Source organism: Sinohyriopsis cumingii, chromosome 1, assembly GCF_028554795.1.
Source record: "Sinohyriopsis cumingii isolate HCF-2022 chromosome 1, ASM2855479v2, whole genome shotgun sequence".
Taxonomy (NCBI): domain Eukaryota; kingdom Metazoa; phylum Mollusca; class Bivalvia; order Unionida; family Unionidae; genus Sinohyriopsis; species Sinohyriopsis cumingii.
The window spans coordinates 12,992,700-13,009,699 of record NC_142961.1 but is presented as its reverse complement, the minus strand read 5'-3'; the positions used below and the strand labels follow the sequence as shown (position 1 = coordinate 13,009,699).

At 34.7% G+C, this 17,000-nt stretch overlaps 1 protein-coding gene across 2 annotated transcripts in view; it reads right to left on the bottom strand.

The window, feature by feature from the left end:
* LOC149806428 (uncharacterized) overlaps positions 1-17,000 on the bottom strand; it is a 62,802-nt gene that overhangs the window by 43,811 nt on the left and 1,991 nt on the right. Inside the window, exons 1-5 of one of the 2 annotated variants that reach the window (XM_089953150.1) lie at positions 10,763-10,863; positions 9,811-9,905; positions 7,149-7,213; positions 4,701-4,813; positions 664-732 (exon numbers count right to left, since the gene is read on the bottom strand). In XM_089953150.1, coding sequence (XP_089809276.1) covers positions 664-732; positions 4,701-4,813; positions 7,149-7,213; positions 9,811-9,887 — 324 coding nt within the window. In that variant the 5' untranslated portion in view covers positions 9,888-9,905; positions 10,763-10,863. Of the gene's footprint in view, positions 1-663; positions 733-4,700; positions 4,814-7,148; positions 7,214-9,810; positions 9,906-10,762; positions 10,864-17,000 lie in introns of those variants that run through there. The other variant, XM_089953142.1, reaches the window with a different exon arrangement.

Sequence of the window (17,000 nt, the reverse complement as noted above, 5' to 3'; positions counted from 1 at the left end):
ATCATGTAGGTCTAGATCTATAATCCACCATGTAGGCCTAGATCCAGCACCCCACCATGCAGACCTAGATCCAACACCCCATCATGCAGGCCTAGATCCAACACCTGATCATGCACTGACAGATCATCTAAATTTTTCATTCAACTTACAATTTTAACAACCCAGATCAATCTGCCAGCACACCATGTATCAGCAGATGTGAGTCTGCATTGTTTGCAGTAGAGTATGCCATTGTTACTTGCTTATAAATTGAGTCAAACTGCAAAAAATAAAGACCCTGATCTGGCATAGCATGATGTACCTGCATAACAGGGTTTAAGTTGTTTGTTCTACTGATTACACCTTACAAACTGCACAGACCCAGGTCTGCTGGTGTATTATGCAATGGCAGCTGTGGGTCTGTGCAGTTTGCAGTTAGACTTGTCTTATAAGCAAGTATATATGGTATAATTCAAAGTAAATGGGGTACATTTCTTAGAAACGAAGTACTGTATTTAGAGATTTGGTTTGGTTTAGTGCTTTGTGGCACAGCAACACAAGTAGGTTATTTTGTGCCAAGGCAATTGAAGTACATTAAAACATTAATAGATTAATCATCACATTTTTGACCATGCTGTACAGAAGTTTTCAATTATCTTTCAGTGATATAGAATTGTTTCTTACAGTGTCATCCCAAGACATTTCATCTACTCCTGTCTCAAACATAGTCTCAAACTCCAGATTTATTCTCTCCTGGAAGAAAGAAAGAAAACAAATGATAAGAGTTAGCTCCCTTTGGCTATTTTGTGAGTTTGTGTCACTTTATGGTGCATTCTGAGAATGATCTTCCAGGCATTTTATCCAGGACAACCATACTGGCAGAGACTTTCTCACTAAGCATGGTCACACTGATTAAGACACATATTAAGATAAGTTTTTGAGATTTATTTGACCCACATAGTAAAACTGTAAGAACCAGCAGGCATACAAGGCTTTGTTCCTACCATCTATTTAATGCAAGTTTTGACCAAAGACAGCATGTAATTATGAAGACATGTGTGGGTAATAAGTTGACCAAAGATGGCATGTAATTATGAAGACATGTGTGGGTAATAGGTAAGTTGACCAAAGATGGCATGTAATTATGAAGACATGTGTGGGTAAAAAGCTGACCAAAGATGGAATGTAATTATGAAGACATGTGTGGGTAAAAAGTTGACCAAAGATGGCATGTAATTATGAAGATATGTGTGGGTAAAAAGCTGACCAAAGATGGAATGTAATTATGAAGATATGTGTGGGTAAAAAGCTGACCAAAGATGGAATGTAATTATGAAGACATGTGTGGGTAATAGGTAAGTTGACCAAAGATGGCAATTAATTATGAAGACATGTGTGGGTAAAAAGTTGACCAAAGATGGCATGTAATTATGAAGACATGTGTGGGTAATAGGTAAGTTGACCAAAGATGGAATGTAATTATGAAGACATGTGTGGGTAATAGGTAAAAAGTTGACCAAAGATGGCATGTAATTATGAAGACATGTGTGGGTAATAGGTAAGTTGACCAAAGATGGCATGTAATTATGAAGATATGTGTGGGTAAAAAGTTGACCAAAGATGGCAATTAATTATGAAGACATGTGTGGGTAAAAAGTTGACCAAAGATGGCATGTAATTATGAAGACATGTGTGGGTAATAGGTAAGTTGACCAAAGATGGCAATTAATTATGAAGACATGTGTGGGTAAAAAGTTGACCAAAGATGGCAATTAATTATGAAGACATGTGTGGGTAAAAAGTTGACCAAAGATGGCATGTAATTATGAAGACATGTGTGGGTAATAGGTAAGTTGACCAAAGATGGCAATTAATTATGAAGACATGTGTGGGTAAAAAGCTGACCAAAGATGGAATGTAATTATGAAGACATGTGTGGGTAATAGGTAAGTTGACCAAAGATGGAATGTAATTATGAAGACATGTGTGGGTAATAGGTAAGTTGACCAAAGATGGAATGTAATTATGAAGACATGTGTGGGTAATAGGTAAGTTGACCAAAGATGGAATGTAATTATGAAGACATGTGTGGGTAATAAGTTGACCAAAGATGGAATGTAATTATGAAGATATGTGTGGGTAAAAAGCTGACCAAAGATGGAATGTAATTATGAATTCATGTGTGGGTAATAAGTTGACCAAAGATGGAATGTAATTATGAAGATATGTGTGGGTAAAAAGCTGACCAAAGATGGAATGTAATTGTGAAGATGTGTGGGTAAAAAGCTGACCAAAGATGGAATGTAATTGTGAAGATGTGTGGGTAATAAGTTGACCAAAGATGGCATGTAATATGAAGACATGTGTGGGTAAAAATCCAGCACATAAATTTCAAGAATTAAATCTGGGACAAAATTTACTCACGAATATACCTATCACTGCCTTATCAAAGATCTCTGGTGACACAGGGACTTTCATACACTTACATTACATACCTGATTAGAACACCAAACTATGTTTGTATTTATGTACTTACAAAAGATTATCCAAGCATCTTTACATTTTTAATAGATATGAAAATTTACTGATGTAATTTATTTTGAAATTATATACTAGTTATAATGAAAACCTGCAATGCAAGTGAAACCTTTGAAAGTGACTAAATTTTTTACTTAGCAATCAAAAGTACACTGTATGCACTTGTGTATAAGTTGAATCTAACTGCAATAAATGTAGACCCTAATCTTCTTTTGCATAACATGCCAGTAAATCAGGGCCTATCTTGTTTGTCCTAATGATTACTCCTAACAAATTGGATAGACCCAGATCTACATTAAGCGATGACAGATCTTGGTCTGGCAATTTGAATGGTTGAGCTCAACTTATAAACATTGGTACAAGTACAATTTAACTCTTACTGGCATAATACTGACCACCCCCACCCATTTTTCTGATACCAGCAATAAATGTATTAATGGCATAGCATACCTAACCATACTGGCCTACCTGGATCAGTGCTTATAAGCATGTATATAAAGTATATCTTTTTTGTGTCTGTAAAAGTGGAATGAAATTTATGCTATATTCTTCTGACATTTTAAAGCATAAAAATTTTCATTTAATTTTAAAACTTTTTTACTTTATCCATTGTTTCCTCATATAAAGAAGTAACAACCCAGATATGGAGATAATTTTCATACCTGTTGTTCCAGTAGGTTTAATTCCAAGCATAAATTATATTAAAAAATAACAAGTGTACTGAAGTGGGAGGCACAGGTAAAAGGGTTAGATTCTTATATGGGAAACAAAGGGTTAACTTTCTACTGAAGAAATTTAATTGACTATTACAGTATTATTTGGGAATTACAGTGAGAAAAAAAATAAACCTATTAAACATGAGATTTCATATTTGGAAGCATCTTGCACTGGTAATAAAGAATCATGAAAATAGCCTCAAGGAATAAGTAATTATTGACTTAGCATATTCTTTTGATTTTAAGTGTGAAAAAGTTCCTGGATGCCTCATTTTAATAAGATATCAAATCAGAAAGGACTTAAGATACCAATCCCTGTATAAATTTAGTCCCAGATCACATGTGATGGCAAGTAAATTTATGGAATGTATCTCAAGAAACTATATTATTTCCATGACTTGCCACATCTTTGCAAGCCAAAGGTCATCAATCCACTTAATTCCCAACTGTAGATGTGGAATGACAATTACTAACCACCCCTGGTTTGCAAAAATAAACTTGCCATAGAGGTCACCATAGGTTTTTATTATATAGTGACCCCAACCAACTCCCATCCCTGATCTCCCCTCAATGCCTTCCTGAGGCACTGAGAACCCAGGGGTCAGAACATCAAATTCTTTACATATATAAATGTTTTCTTATTTCTGTAAATTTAACTTTTAGTTTTCAGGGAGCCCCAGGGATGCCCATGGGTCAAAAATGAATTCTCTCTGGCATAGTTTCTATATACAACATGGACAAGATACAAAGTTTCATCCATTTCCACTCTGCGGTATCAGCAGAGATGAGGTAATATGTGGTACTAGACAGTCAGATGGTCAGACATAAGAATATCACAATATCTCCCAAGACTGAAGCACAAGTACTGATCATGTGACGCTCAGGATGATGCAGAATAGGATTGACTAGGAGGTCGAACATGAAGCTGAGGGAGAAGCAAGGAGGCTTCATCCTAGCTTTATTTTTTGTCATGTAGTACTCAAATCAGTGTCAATAAGACTGTCATCCTCTAAGAGGGAGATTAACAATGAGTGGCAATTGTTGTCATGGAAACTGAATGATCTCACCTGTTATTAGTTACTACATACATGTAGCTTGAAAAGACTTTAATCTTATGTAAGTAGGTGACCAATACTAATAAAAGGTTTATTCATCTTAATTTATTTGGTGCAGTAAAATACATGTACATACATGTATTGTAAACTATTGATCAGAATTTCCATTAATATACATGTACATTCATGTATTGTAAACTATTAATCAGAATTACCCATTAATATACATGTACATACATTTGTTGTAAACTATTAATTGAATTTCCATTAATATACATGTACATACATGTATTGTAAACTATTAATCAGAATTTCCAGTAATCAATTAAAAGTTTCATCAATAAATGGAGATCCGTCAAAGAGAAAGATAACTCTTTATGTATAAGTTGTACAATATGAAAGAGTTGCCTACCTTTAGCAATCCTGCCAAGATTAATTTGTTGACATAAACTGCAGCAGTGTGGCCATAATAGAATACGAGTGGAAGTCTCAATCGGTCAGGACATTTGTAAAACATACTCTCATCTGGAAAATTAGGTAAGATAAACATGATGAGATGAGATTAAATAAGATATGCTATGGTAAATTAAACTAAGCTGAAATAAATGTGAATAAGTAATTTATTGTATATCATCAATACATTACATAAATAAAAATAGTTTACATGCAATAGTAATTACTTACCATAATCATGACCGCAATGAAGTTGACACTGTTAACCTGTGTATATCACACACAGACATACATACCTCAAGTACACATTAACTATACAACTAGCCAGACTTTCATTAAACAGCAAGGATTTTTCCCCCAAGTTTTCATTGTATAATAAAAAGAATTTCATGCTTGGAACACATTAGATTAATTTAATTAATGCTGATGACAATCTATTTTCTCTTTGTAATTATTTTGATACTGCATTCCAATTGTAAATAATTGTATGAGATTGTAGGAAATAAATGTCATAAACATTTAACTGTGGTTGTACATAAATTTACATGCGAATTGTCACATTAAATTGCATATATGAATAATATATATTAGTTAAACATGGCATAAATAGAAGAAACATTTGCTACAAGTCTTTTTAATTTAAAATTTTAAATTGGCATACAAAAGTTTAGAAACTGAGCACAATTTCTGTTCATGAGTTTGAATACACTTGAATTTTGTATATTTCTACCAGCAGTTAGATAAAGGATGGGTGGGAATTAATTACGTAAAAAGGTAGGGCTTGAAAATGTGATTGAAGCAATTAGTTGATTGTTGGGTGCAATATTTGAGAACGGCGCTTATACTTTTTACCTCTGAAACGTCACACATAGTGACATCAGTTTTGAAAAATAGTTTTTTGGACAAGGCAAACCGGCGTAATGGCATTCAGCAATCTTTTCCGTGTTATTATTCTTACTGAAAACCATGTACCTAAATTTGTTCATCTGAATATAGACGTGCATTCAAAAAATTAGTTACAGTGGTGGTACAGACTATAAATCATAAAATCAAAAATGTTTTGCATGTAGAATCTAGAAATGTTGCATATTTAATAATAATAATAATAATAATAATGCTTTATTTATCAAGGGTAACTAATTAGTCAAGGACTATTCTCCCTTGAGGCCATCCATATATTAAAAAAATGTATCAATGCTTTTTTGTGGGTTTTTTTGGTATTATTCATTAGTGATTTTATTACCCTTTTCTGATTCTGATGTGTTAATCAGTAACATAGTTGAGAAAAAAGGATAGAAAATTTATATATTTATTTTAATGTCAGTTTTACAAATAAATCATAAATTTGAATGGCAGTTTAAAACATATAAGAATGCATAATGTTCATTAGAGTTATGGTGTTGTTGTGTTGATAAGAGCAGCACTGGTTGATTATATTTATACTACGTGGATAATACATTTCCTTAACTGAAAGATATATACAATTACATTTTGTCAGGATGTATAATTGTATGCATATATTGATGAAAAAAGCAATACAAAAACTGCTGTCCCTAATGACAAAAGCCACCCTTAAAATTATACACATTTTACACACAAAAACAAACTGAAAAGGAAATAAAATAGATACAAATTAATACTATTGGTTTGAACATACTTATTTGGCACACACACACACACATATATATCTCTTCCTTTAATGTGTACATACAAGAGTTTTACTCAGCGTAGATTTGAAAACAATAAAAAAGGATAACAAAGAAATAAAATGTACAAAAGTGTAACTGTATACACTCAGATATTATAGTTGATTATATCAAAACATTACAGTGAGTGAAGTGCAAAAAAACAACTTTAATTTTGCATATATGTCATGAATTACTACATGTTATTAGGCATCTCTTGGTACTTTGTCCAAAAACAATATGGTGTAAGCTAGGCACAGTGACATCATGGCCAAGTTTAGATCTTAGTACAGGCGCCATTAGTGTCAAACCCAAAGTTCATGACCTATGCAATTTCAATTCATAACAATTTCAAAGTTAAACAGCTGTGAAAAAAATGCATCATGGTGATGGAATAGCTAATCAAATGTAGAAATATGTTAATTACAGAATATTTTAAAAATAAAACTACAAATATGTCAATTACAGAATATTTATAAAAATAAAACTGTACAAATATGTCAATTACAGAATATTTATAAAAATAAAACTGTACAAATATGTCAATTACAGAATATTTATAAAAATAAAACTGTACAAATATGTCAATTACAGAATATTTATAAAAATAAAACTGTACAAATATGTCAATTACAGAATATTTATAAAAATAAAACTGTACAAATATGTCAATTACAGAATATTTATAAAAATAAAACTGAGCAGCAGTAGATACTGTGTACCTTTGAGAGATGTGAAGAGGCTTTCATTCAAGTCATAGCTGTTTTGAAAATATGCCTCCAGCTCCCTATAAAGCAAAGGAAAGAAAAAAGCTATACAGTCACAGCAGGGAAAATATATTTTCTGCATACAAATATCAGCATTCAAAAATCAATAATGATAATAATAATAATAATGACAACAACAACAAGAAGAAGAAGAACAACAATAATAGTAATAATAATTAATTTATTTAGCTGGGATCAACATATAACACAAACAGTAATACATATAACAAACCTAAATGCATGCAAGTAACAGGATATGTGACACAACATGCACATAAAACAACTGTAATACTAACAGACATAAAACACATTTAAGACTCAAGCAGTTCATTTCACAAACACAACAGCAACCTACAGCAGCAATACAACATAACACCACATATACGTTTTTCAAGACTAGAGGACACACTATTCCACCATAACAGGTTAAAAGAATTGTTAAAAAAAAGAACAGAATTTAAACAAAGAAAATAAAATATACTGATCAATTGAGGGTGACCCAATTCATCATAACATATTTCCCATGGAGTCCTGGTGACTCAATTCATCATAACATATTTCCCACAGAGTCCTGGTGACCCAGTTCATCATAACATATTTCCCACAGAGTCCTGATGGATTAACATTTTATGACAGGTAAATACTGCAAATTAAAATTCTATATTAGACAAAACTACCAAATTATATTAAGAAGTATTTAAAGTTTCACTCGGATTTCAGAATTAAGTACATCAATAAAAACAAAATCAAACTAGTAAAATAATTGATTAAACTCTTATGATCTGCTTTGACTTAAAAGTAACATAAAAGCTGATTTAAAATGACCTATATCTGAAATGTTCTTGAAACAATTTATTTTTGTTGTCATAAAAGTTGCTGAAACTCTTGAATCCTTCCGATGCAATGGTTTAAGAATTTAATCCATAAAACATGTGAGAAGTGACAAATGTTTGCATACACTAATAAGGTGATAGCTCTATGTACCCAGTATCACAGTGATAGCTCTATGTAACCAGTATCACAGTGATAGCTCTATGTACCCAGTATCACGGTGATAGCTCTATGTACCCAGTATCACAGTGATAGCTCTATGTACCCAGTATCACAGTGATAGCTCTATGTACCCAGTATCACAGTGATAGCTCTATGTACCCAGTATCACAGTGATAGCTCTATGTACCCAGTATCACAGTGATAGCTCTATGTACCCAGTATCACAGTGATAGCTCTATGTACCCAGTATCACAGTGATAGCTCTATGTACCCAGTAGTACAGTGATAGCTTGATATACCCAGTAGTACAGTGATAGCTTAATATACCCAGTAGTAGTGATAGCTCTATATACCCAGTAGTACAGTGATAGCTTGATATAACCAGTAGTACAGTGATAGGTTGATATAACCAGTAGTACAGTGATAGCTTGATATACCCAGTAGTACAGTTATAGATCTATGTACCCAGTAGTACAGTGATAGCTCTATGTACCCAGTAGTACAGTGATAGTTTGATATACAGAGTAGTACTGTGATAGCTCTATGTACCCAGTAGTACAGTGTTAGCTCTATGTACCCAGTAGTACACTCATAGCTCCATGTACCTACCAGTGCTGTGACAGCTCCAGCTACACATGAGCCATTATATAAGCCATTATTTGAAATGTGCAATAGTGGGCCTACATACATCAGCCATTATTTGAAATGTGCAAAAGTGGGCCTACATACATCAGCCATTATTTGAAACGTGCAAAAGTGGGCCTACATACATCAGCCATTATTTGAAATGTGCAAAAGTGGGCCTACATACATCAGCCATTATTTGAAATGTGCAAAAGTGGACCTACACACATCAGCCATTATTTGAAATGTGCAAAAGTGGGCCTACATACATCAGCCATTATTTGAAATGTGCAAAAGTGGGCCTACACACATCAGCCATTATTTGAAATGTGCAAAAGTGGGCCTACATACATCAGCCATTATTTGAAATGCACAAAAGTGGGCCTACATACATCAGCCATTATTTGAAATGTGCAAAAGTGGGCCTACACACATCAGCCATTATTTGAAATGTGCAAAAGTGGGCCTACACACATCAACCATTATTTGAAATGTGCAATGGTGGGCCTACATATCAGCCATTATATGAAATGTGCAAAAGTGGGCCTACACACACCAGCCATTATTTGAAATGTGCAAAAGTGGGCCTACACACATCAACCATTATTTGAAATGTGCAAAAGTGGGCCTACATACATCAGCCATTATTTGAAATGTACAACAGTGGGCCTACACAGATCAGCCATTATTTGAAATGTGCAATGGTGGGCCTACATATCAGCCATTATTTGAAATGTGCAATACTGGGCCTACACACATCAGCCATTATTTGAAATGTGCAATGGTGGGCCTACACACATCAGCCATTATTTGAAATGTAGAATAGAGAACCTACACACATGAACCAACTGATCTCAGGCAAGAGCCAGCATCTTGATACCTTAATTACATAAAACAATGTACATTCACACACAAAAAACCACTTGTTGCAGAAGCAGTTTTATAATGTTCCACTGTCAAATTGGTACACAATAAATTTGATTACAGAAGTTATACTTACTCCTTGGTACATTTACTAAGGTCTGGGGGGCACAGTGACTTAAAAGTCAAATTCCCTGTCAATATTTTCTGCATCATTACTTCCTGGCTCTTGAACTAAAGAAATAAATAAAAAATGTAAAAAATGTATGATTTTTTTGCTTCAGTTAGTTTTAACAGCACCTTTAGCATAATACTGGCAATATCATGTCAGGTAAATGATAGTTTGGTGCCTTACCCATGTACACACCATGGCAGGGAAATGGGAGTTAAGTGCCTTACCCATGGACACACCATGGCTGGGAAATGGGAATTAAGTGCCTTACCCATTGACACACCATGGTAGGGAAATGGGAATTAAGTGCCTTACCCGTTGACACACCATGGCAGGGAAATGGGAGTTAAGTGCCTTACCCATGGACACACCATGATAGGGAAATGGGAATTAAGTGCCTTACCCATTTACACACCATGGCAGGGAAATGGGAGTTAAGTGCCTTACCCATGGACACACCATGGCTGGGAAATGGGAATTAAGTGCCTTACCCATTGACACACCATGGCAGGGAAATGGGAGTTAAGTGCCTTACCCATTGACACACCATGGCAACCAACCCAGACTGGTCAGTGATATATCAATTTAAATCTACTATTTCTTATTAGTTTTTGTTTTGAGAAAATTCATATTTTCTTTTTCCTGAAACAATAAATAATTTATGCAATAAGTTTGTGGCACAATTTCACATACATTTTAATTTACTCTATTCCTGTACATTTAAATTTACCCAATTTCTTATACCATTAAATCTTGACACAAAGTGATGTACTGTATGTTGCCTGAATGTAATTGTTGCCTTGTAAAAAAAAATACAAAAAGAAAGCCCAAACGAACCTACAAAAATTCTGTGTTTATACTGTGATACTGTTATAAATGAAATATGTAGAATTACTTTTTTTATAATGGTATTACATACAACATTACTTCACTAGGGCCTATGTGATGAAGCTGCTTTCACAGTCAAGCCCATTTTGTTATCATCATCTTGTCAAATTAATAGTCCTGCCAATCTCTTCCAGTTCCTCCACAAGATACCCCTGTTAATAAGACTGGTTATACATTTTATAGTATAAATTTAGTAATCATTTATTCATTCTCAGTTTTAGTCTGTCAACTTTCTATCTACCATATATACTCACTTATTAGACAAGTTCAGCTACAAACCGTACAGACCCAGATCCACTGATGCATTATACAGCGGTAGATCTGGGCCTGTGCAGTTTGTAGGAGTAATCAGCAGAATGAACAGCATAGACCCTGATCTGCTGATGCATTATGCATGGCACTTCAGGATCTTTGTTGTTGTTGTTGTTGTTGTGTGTGTGTGTGTGTGTGTGTGTGTGTCTGTGTGTGTGAAAATGTTTTCAATTGAGCATGTTGGTGTAAATAATGTAGCATTTGCTGAATCCATACTTAGCTGCTCTTATGTACATCAATAAATTATACGTTTTCTCCATGCGATTTTTGTTTCCCAGCTGTATTTGATATATTTGCCTGGACATATGTAGATAATTGAGGGCCACAAGAGAGATTAGTTTTTGTATTAATTGTGTCACCCTCATAAAATAAAGGCTTTATTATTATTATATTTATTATTTAAATCTATTAACTACATGTAATAATAGTGATTATTATGAAGATGACAATACCTTCATGTTACATTCTCTCTCTTGCTTATTTTTTCAACTAATGAAAAATTGTATCATTAGCAGATTTTCTATCCCTGTGTGTTTGGGTTACAATACTGATTGAGGAAATTATTTTGATTAGCTGGACTTTGCCATCTATTTGGCATGGTAATGATAATAGACAAGTGTAATTTATTTTACATGGTGATGATAACAGACAAGTATGTGTGTATGTATTGCATGTATATGGAAGCATTTTATGGTACCTAAGGAACCATTCATTTATGATGTCATGGAATAAGGGGGGAAGGGGGTCTGACTTTTGTGTGATGATTTGAGGTAGTTTTTTTATTTTATAAAACAACACCAGTGCCATCTACCAGAGAAAATGTAAACTATCACCATGGGAGGAAGAGAAAAGTGAAAATAAATTGATGAGATGAGATGTCTACAATTTTAATCATTGGATTTTAATTCTTTTTCCTATCCATAACTTTTCTCTTTAATATACGTTTTCACAGGACTCTGCCTGGATTGAAAAAGATATTTTTTAATTATTAAATAATTCAGAACACAGTGATCTATTGTTGTGTTTTTCAATACAAAGTTATATTATATTTTAAAATTATTAGTTGTGGAGGGTGGCAAAGCTTTGTGCTGTTATATATGAGGGGGTCTGAGTATTTGTGAAGCAATGTGATGAGGTGGAGGGGGGTAAAAAACATCAGCTAAATTTGTGTGATGTGATTTATGGATGGCCCTTAAGCTCAATCTCACCTGTATGATGCCAACTAAATGACACATTCCAAAAAATCTAGTTGTTGTTTGGGGCTTAATGCCATTTCAAGCACAAGAAAGGATATATATGACAGCCAGTACAACCAGGAAGAACCTTGGAAAACCCTGGTAAAAACCACTGACCCATGGGAAGCTACTGACATACCCACACTGGCCAAGCCTGAGACCCAAACCCATGCAGACAGAGGTGAGATGGCAGTGAATGGTAAAGGTGAGTACTTTAGATGCAACTCTACTACACAGGGCCCCCAACTCTACTACACAGGGCCCCCAACTCTGCTACACAGGCCCCCAAAAGAGGTATAAAAAAAGCCCGTAAGGATTACACAAAACCCCTAGGAAAATAAATCCTTCCAAATAAACATAAACATGAAATACAGTAAGTAGATATATACATTAAATAACAGGCTTTGTTAGGGAAATCCTTCCAAATAAACATAAACATGAAGTGCAGATAGAATATAAACATTAAATAACAGGCTTTGTTAGGGAAATCCTTCCAAATAACCATAAACATGAAGTGCAGATAGAATATAAACATTAAAAAACAGGCTTTGTTAGGGAAATCCTTCCAAATAAACATAAACATGAAGTGCAGATAGAATATAAACATTAAATAACAGGCTTTGTTAGGGAAATCCTTCCAAATAAAGATAAACATGAAGTGTAGATAGAATATAAACATTAAATAACAGGCTTGGTTAGGGAAATCCTTCCAAATAAACATAAACATGAAGTGCAGATAGAATATAAACATTAAATAACAGGCTTGGTTAGGGAAATCCTTCCAAATAAACATAAACATGAAGTGCAGATAGAATATAAACATTAAATAACAGGCTTGGTTAGGGAAATCCTTCCAAATAAACATAAACATGAAGTGCAGATAGAATATAAACATTAAATAACAGGCTTGGTTAGGGAAATCCTTCCAAATAAACATAAACATGAAGTGCAGATAGAATATAAACATTAAATAACAGGCTTGGTTAGGGAAATCCTTCCAAATAAACATAAACATGAAGTGCAGATAGAATATAAACATTAAATAACAGGCTTGGTTAGGGAAATCCTTCCAAATAAACATAAACATAAGTGCAGTAAGATAGAATATAAACATTAAATAACAGGCTCTGTTAGGGAAATTTTTCCAAATAAACATGAACATGAAGTACAGTAAGACAGAATATAAACATTAAATAACAAGTTTGGTTAGTGAAGCAACTTGCTCAGTTTGAGTCCACTAAACTACATTTTATAAAAGACTGCATTGAGCAATAGAAATCCTAGTTTGTCATGGACTGAATTGAACATGAGAAATCCTAGTTTGTCAAGGTCTACACTGAATAATAGAAATCCTAGTTTGTCAAGGACTGCATTGAATAATGGAAATCCTAGTTTGTCAAGGACTGCATTGAACAAAAGAAATCCTAGTTTGTCAAGGACTGTATTGAACAATAGAAATCCTAATTTGTCAAGGACTGCATTAAATAATAGAAATCCTAGTTTGTCAAGAACTGCACTGAACAATAGAAATTCTTTTCTAGTCCATATTTACATATTAACAGGAAAGCCCATACACCTTTAGAGACCTACCATTTAACGTGCAGCAGGGTGAGGGGGACTGATTTTTTTGGGGAAAAATTACCAGTTCCCATTAAAGCTTGGAAAAAGAATATTCTTGCAGTGATAGGCAGAAGAAAAAACTTTATCAGTTGAACAAATAATTCTCTTGATGTAGAAGAAAACAAAAATTCTGGTTTGAATGTCCTGAAAAGTAAATGTTTGTTCCATCATCATAATAATACAATTCATATGGAAGCTTAATTTATGTGCTTTATACAACTGTTACTGTATATACTCGCTTATATGACAAGTTCAACTAAAAACTGCATGGACCCAGATATGCCATTGCATAATGCGCCGGCAGATCAAGGTCTGTGCAATTTGTCAGAAATAATCAGTAGAATAAACAACATAGACCCTGATCTGCACAGTGGCGTCACTTGGGTTGGTGTCACCCAGTGCGGTAGCTCATGGTGTCACCCCCATGGTCCTCCTTCCGTAACAGACCACATAGAATCCTTAGTAATGTCATTTTGGTGTCACCCCCTCTGATGGTGTCACCCGGTGCAGTCCGTACCCCGCGCATCCCCCTAGCGACGCCACTGCTGTGCCTGCTAGTCATGTATTTAAGTATGATCGGTTATCTGCTTATGAAATCCGACTAGACCGAGCAGTGTGTGCTCTGTAAAATTTGCATTTTTTTCATTTTGGTGTCACCCCTCTGAGATGGTGTCACCCGGTGCGGTCCGCACCCCCCGCACCTCCTAGCGACGCCACTGGATCTGCAGATCAGGTTCTTTGTTGTTTGCAATTTGACTCAACTTTGAGTATATATGGTCTATATATCTTTTTTTTTTAAAAAAATCCCATGCCCAACTGGTGGAATATGTTTTTTAGATAAGTTTCGTAAAGCACACATTATTAAGCTTCCATATGCATTTGACAATTACCATGGTGTCCTTTCTACTTGTCTTTAAAATCTACAAGCTATTCTTTTTCCTTTTCTAAATTATTTAACATGTGATGACAATATTATAAAACAGTAAATGTTGTGTAACATTTTTGTTTTACATAACCAAAACAAAATGTTGTGTAACAGCGTTTTGTAATCATGACTAAAATGTTGTGTAACAGTGTTTTGTAAGCATGGTTAATAACATACACGTGACTGCACAACACGTGTGTAGCTCAGCTGAGTTTCCTCCCACTTTTCCATTCGTACGTTACGTATTCAGACTGCTCTCTCATAGGCCAAACAGAGTTGGCAGTGGAAGATTCTGCCTGTATAGTTCACGGCAGCTGTCCACTAGCGCCCTGGCTTAGCACTTCTTAACAAGCTACCATGGTGTAGGAATTGTCCGAATTTCCTCCATCCTTTCGAAAAACGCTTCAGATATTTAGACAAGGCAACACTGGATAGAAGAGGTTACAGGAAAGTTTTGTTCAATGTTTCACAGCAACCTATCCACTGGATCCCGGGTTTTGAAACCGACCCTAAATTTTGAGGCTAGGGGTGGGGTGGTGGCGCTTAGGATTTTGATTCAAGCTGAATTATTTTATCTTTATATATGTACATGTGTAGAATATTTGTGTGTGGGTGGTTTCGAGTAGAGAGAATTTGATTAGTTTCTTATCTGCTCACAAATAGTTGAGATTCTTTTTATTATTTATATTTTATGGAAAAATATTCGATGTGTTTCTATTTTGTTTTCTCCATATGTGTCAGTGCGATCTGTGGCTGCATTACTATGTCGAAATTTTACAAAAGTTTAGGACGGCGACTTTTTACAACTTTAGTTCGTATATAAAATGCTTAAAATTGTATTGTATATTTTGTCAAATTGATAATGTTTGCATGCGAAAATGAAGAGATTCTTAAAATTATCGTTAACACATGCTCGGAGAGTCAGGTGTCTTAGAAACATGACACGTGGTCCAATAGACTTTGCTGTGTAAAATCACTGAACAACAGTTTTTTTATTTGTAAGGATTTTGGTTTCTAATTTTTATTCTTCTGCTTTCAGCCATATATTTTTTGGTGTGTTTGGTAAATGTGCAGTCTAATTCGCTAAAATGGTACACCAAAAATTTCGCTTGTTATTTAATTTCAGTTCGCAATCAACACCATTTAATGCCTGATTTCTCCATCCTTTCAGACATGATTATACTAATTAAGACAGTTAAGCAATACGTAATAAAGAGTTTTTCTTAAAAGTGTGTGCCGTTTGTCGCTAAGTGTAACAGGCATACGATACTGTACACGTCATGTAAGTTCAGTCATTGACAGTTTGTATGATTTGTGTGGAAAACGAATGGAAAGAGAGTTAATAATTTGAAGCCGGCGCTTTTTTCTTTGGGATTTATATTTAGGCATTATTCTGGCGCTTTCTCATTGCTTATATAAGGGTTTACAGTGTTGAGAAATTTTATCCTGATGGACGGAGGGGTGGGTGGGTGGGATTCGATAGAAGAAGGAAATTAAAAAAAAATATATGCCTAAATATGGAAATACATGACTCATTAACACTCATAAGATGCAGATATACTTCCTAAATGGAAACCGAAAGTAGATCCAAACGTCATAGAGCCACTGTGATGATAAAAAGGGGGTATCGCCACTGTGGAGATATATTTTTTCTCGTACCGATATAATTCAATATCTCATTATCTAAGGTATAATTTTCTCCAACTAATATAATCACTACAATAGGAAGTATTGCTAAAAAGCAGAACGTACACATTTTGTTCAAGCTTTTTGATAGCCGGAATTTTTTTTTAATATAAAAAAATAATAATCCCAACCGCATATCCAACACCCCGAAAATGAAATGGTCGGTTCCTAGTTTCCTTCGATCCTTCTCATCCCAGTCTAGATATTTTAAAATTTATCAACACCTCAACATAAATGTCAGAACGTAATAAGTAGTGTACTAATCTGGGAGGGAAGGGGTGATCGGGGGGGGGGGGGGCTGCGCCAAACGCCAGAGGTCTTGGGTGCCAAAACTACGGGCGCCAGATGTTTTGGGGTGCCTAAACCTCTTTTGGCCATCATCGTCGCCTGGGGCGCAATTTACCCTATGTACGCCACTGATCAGAATATCGAAAATGGGGTGGGAAGCAGGGGCGCCGGCATAATTATTTTTCGGGGGGCGTAGGAAGCAT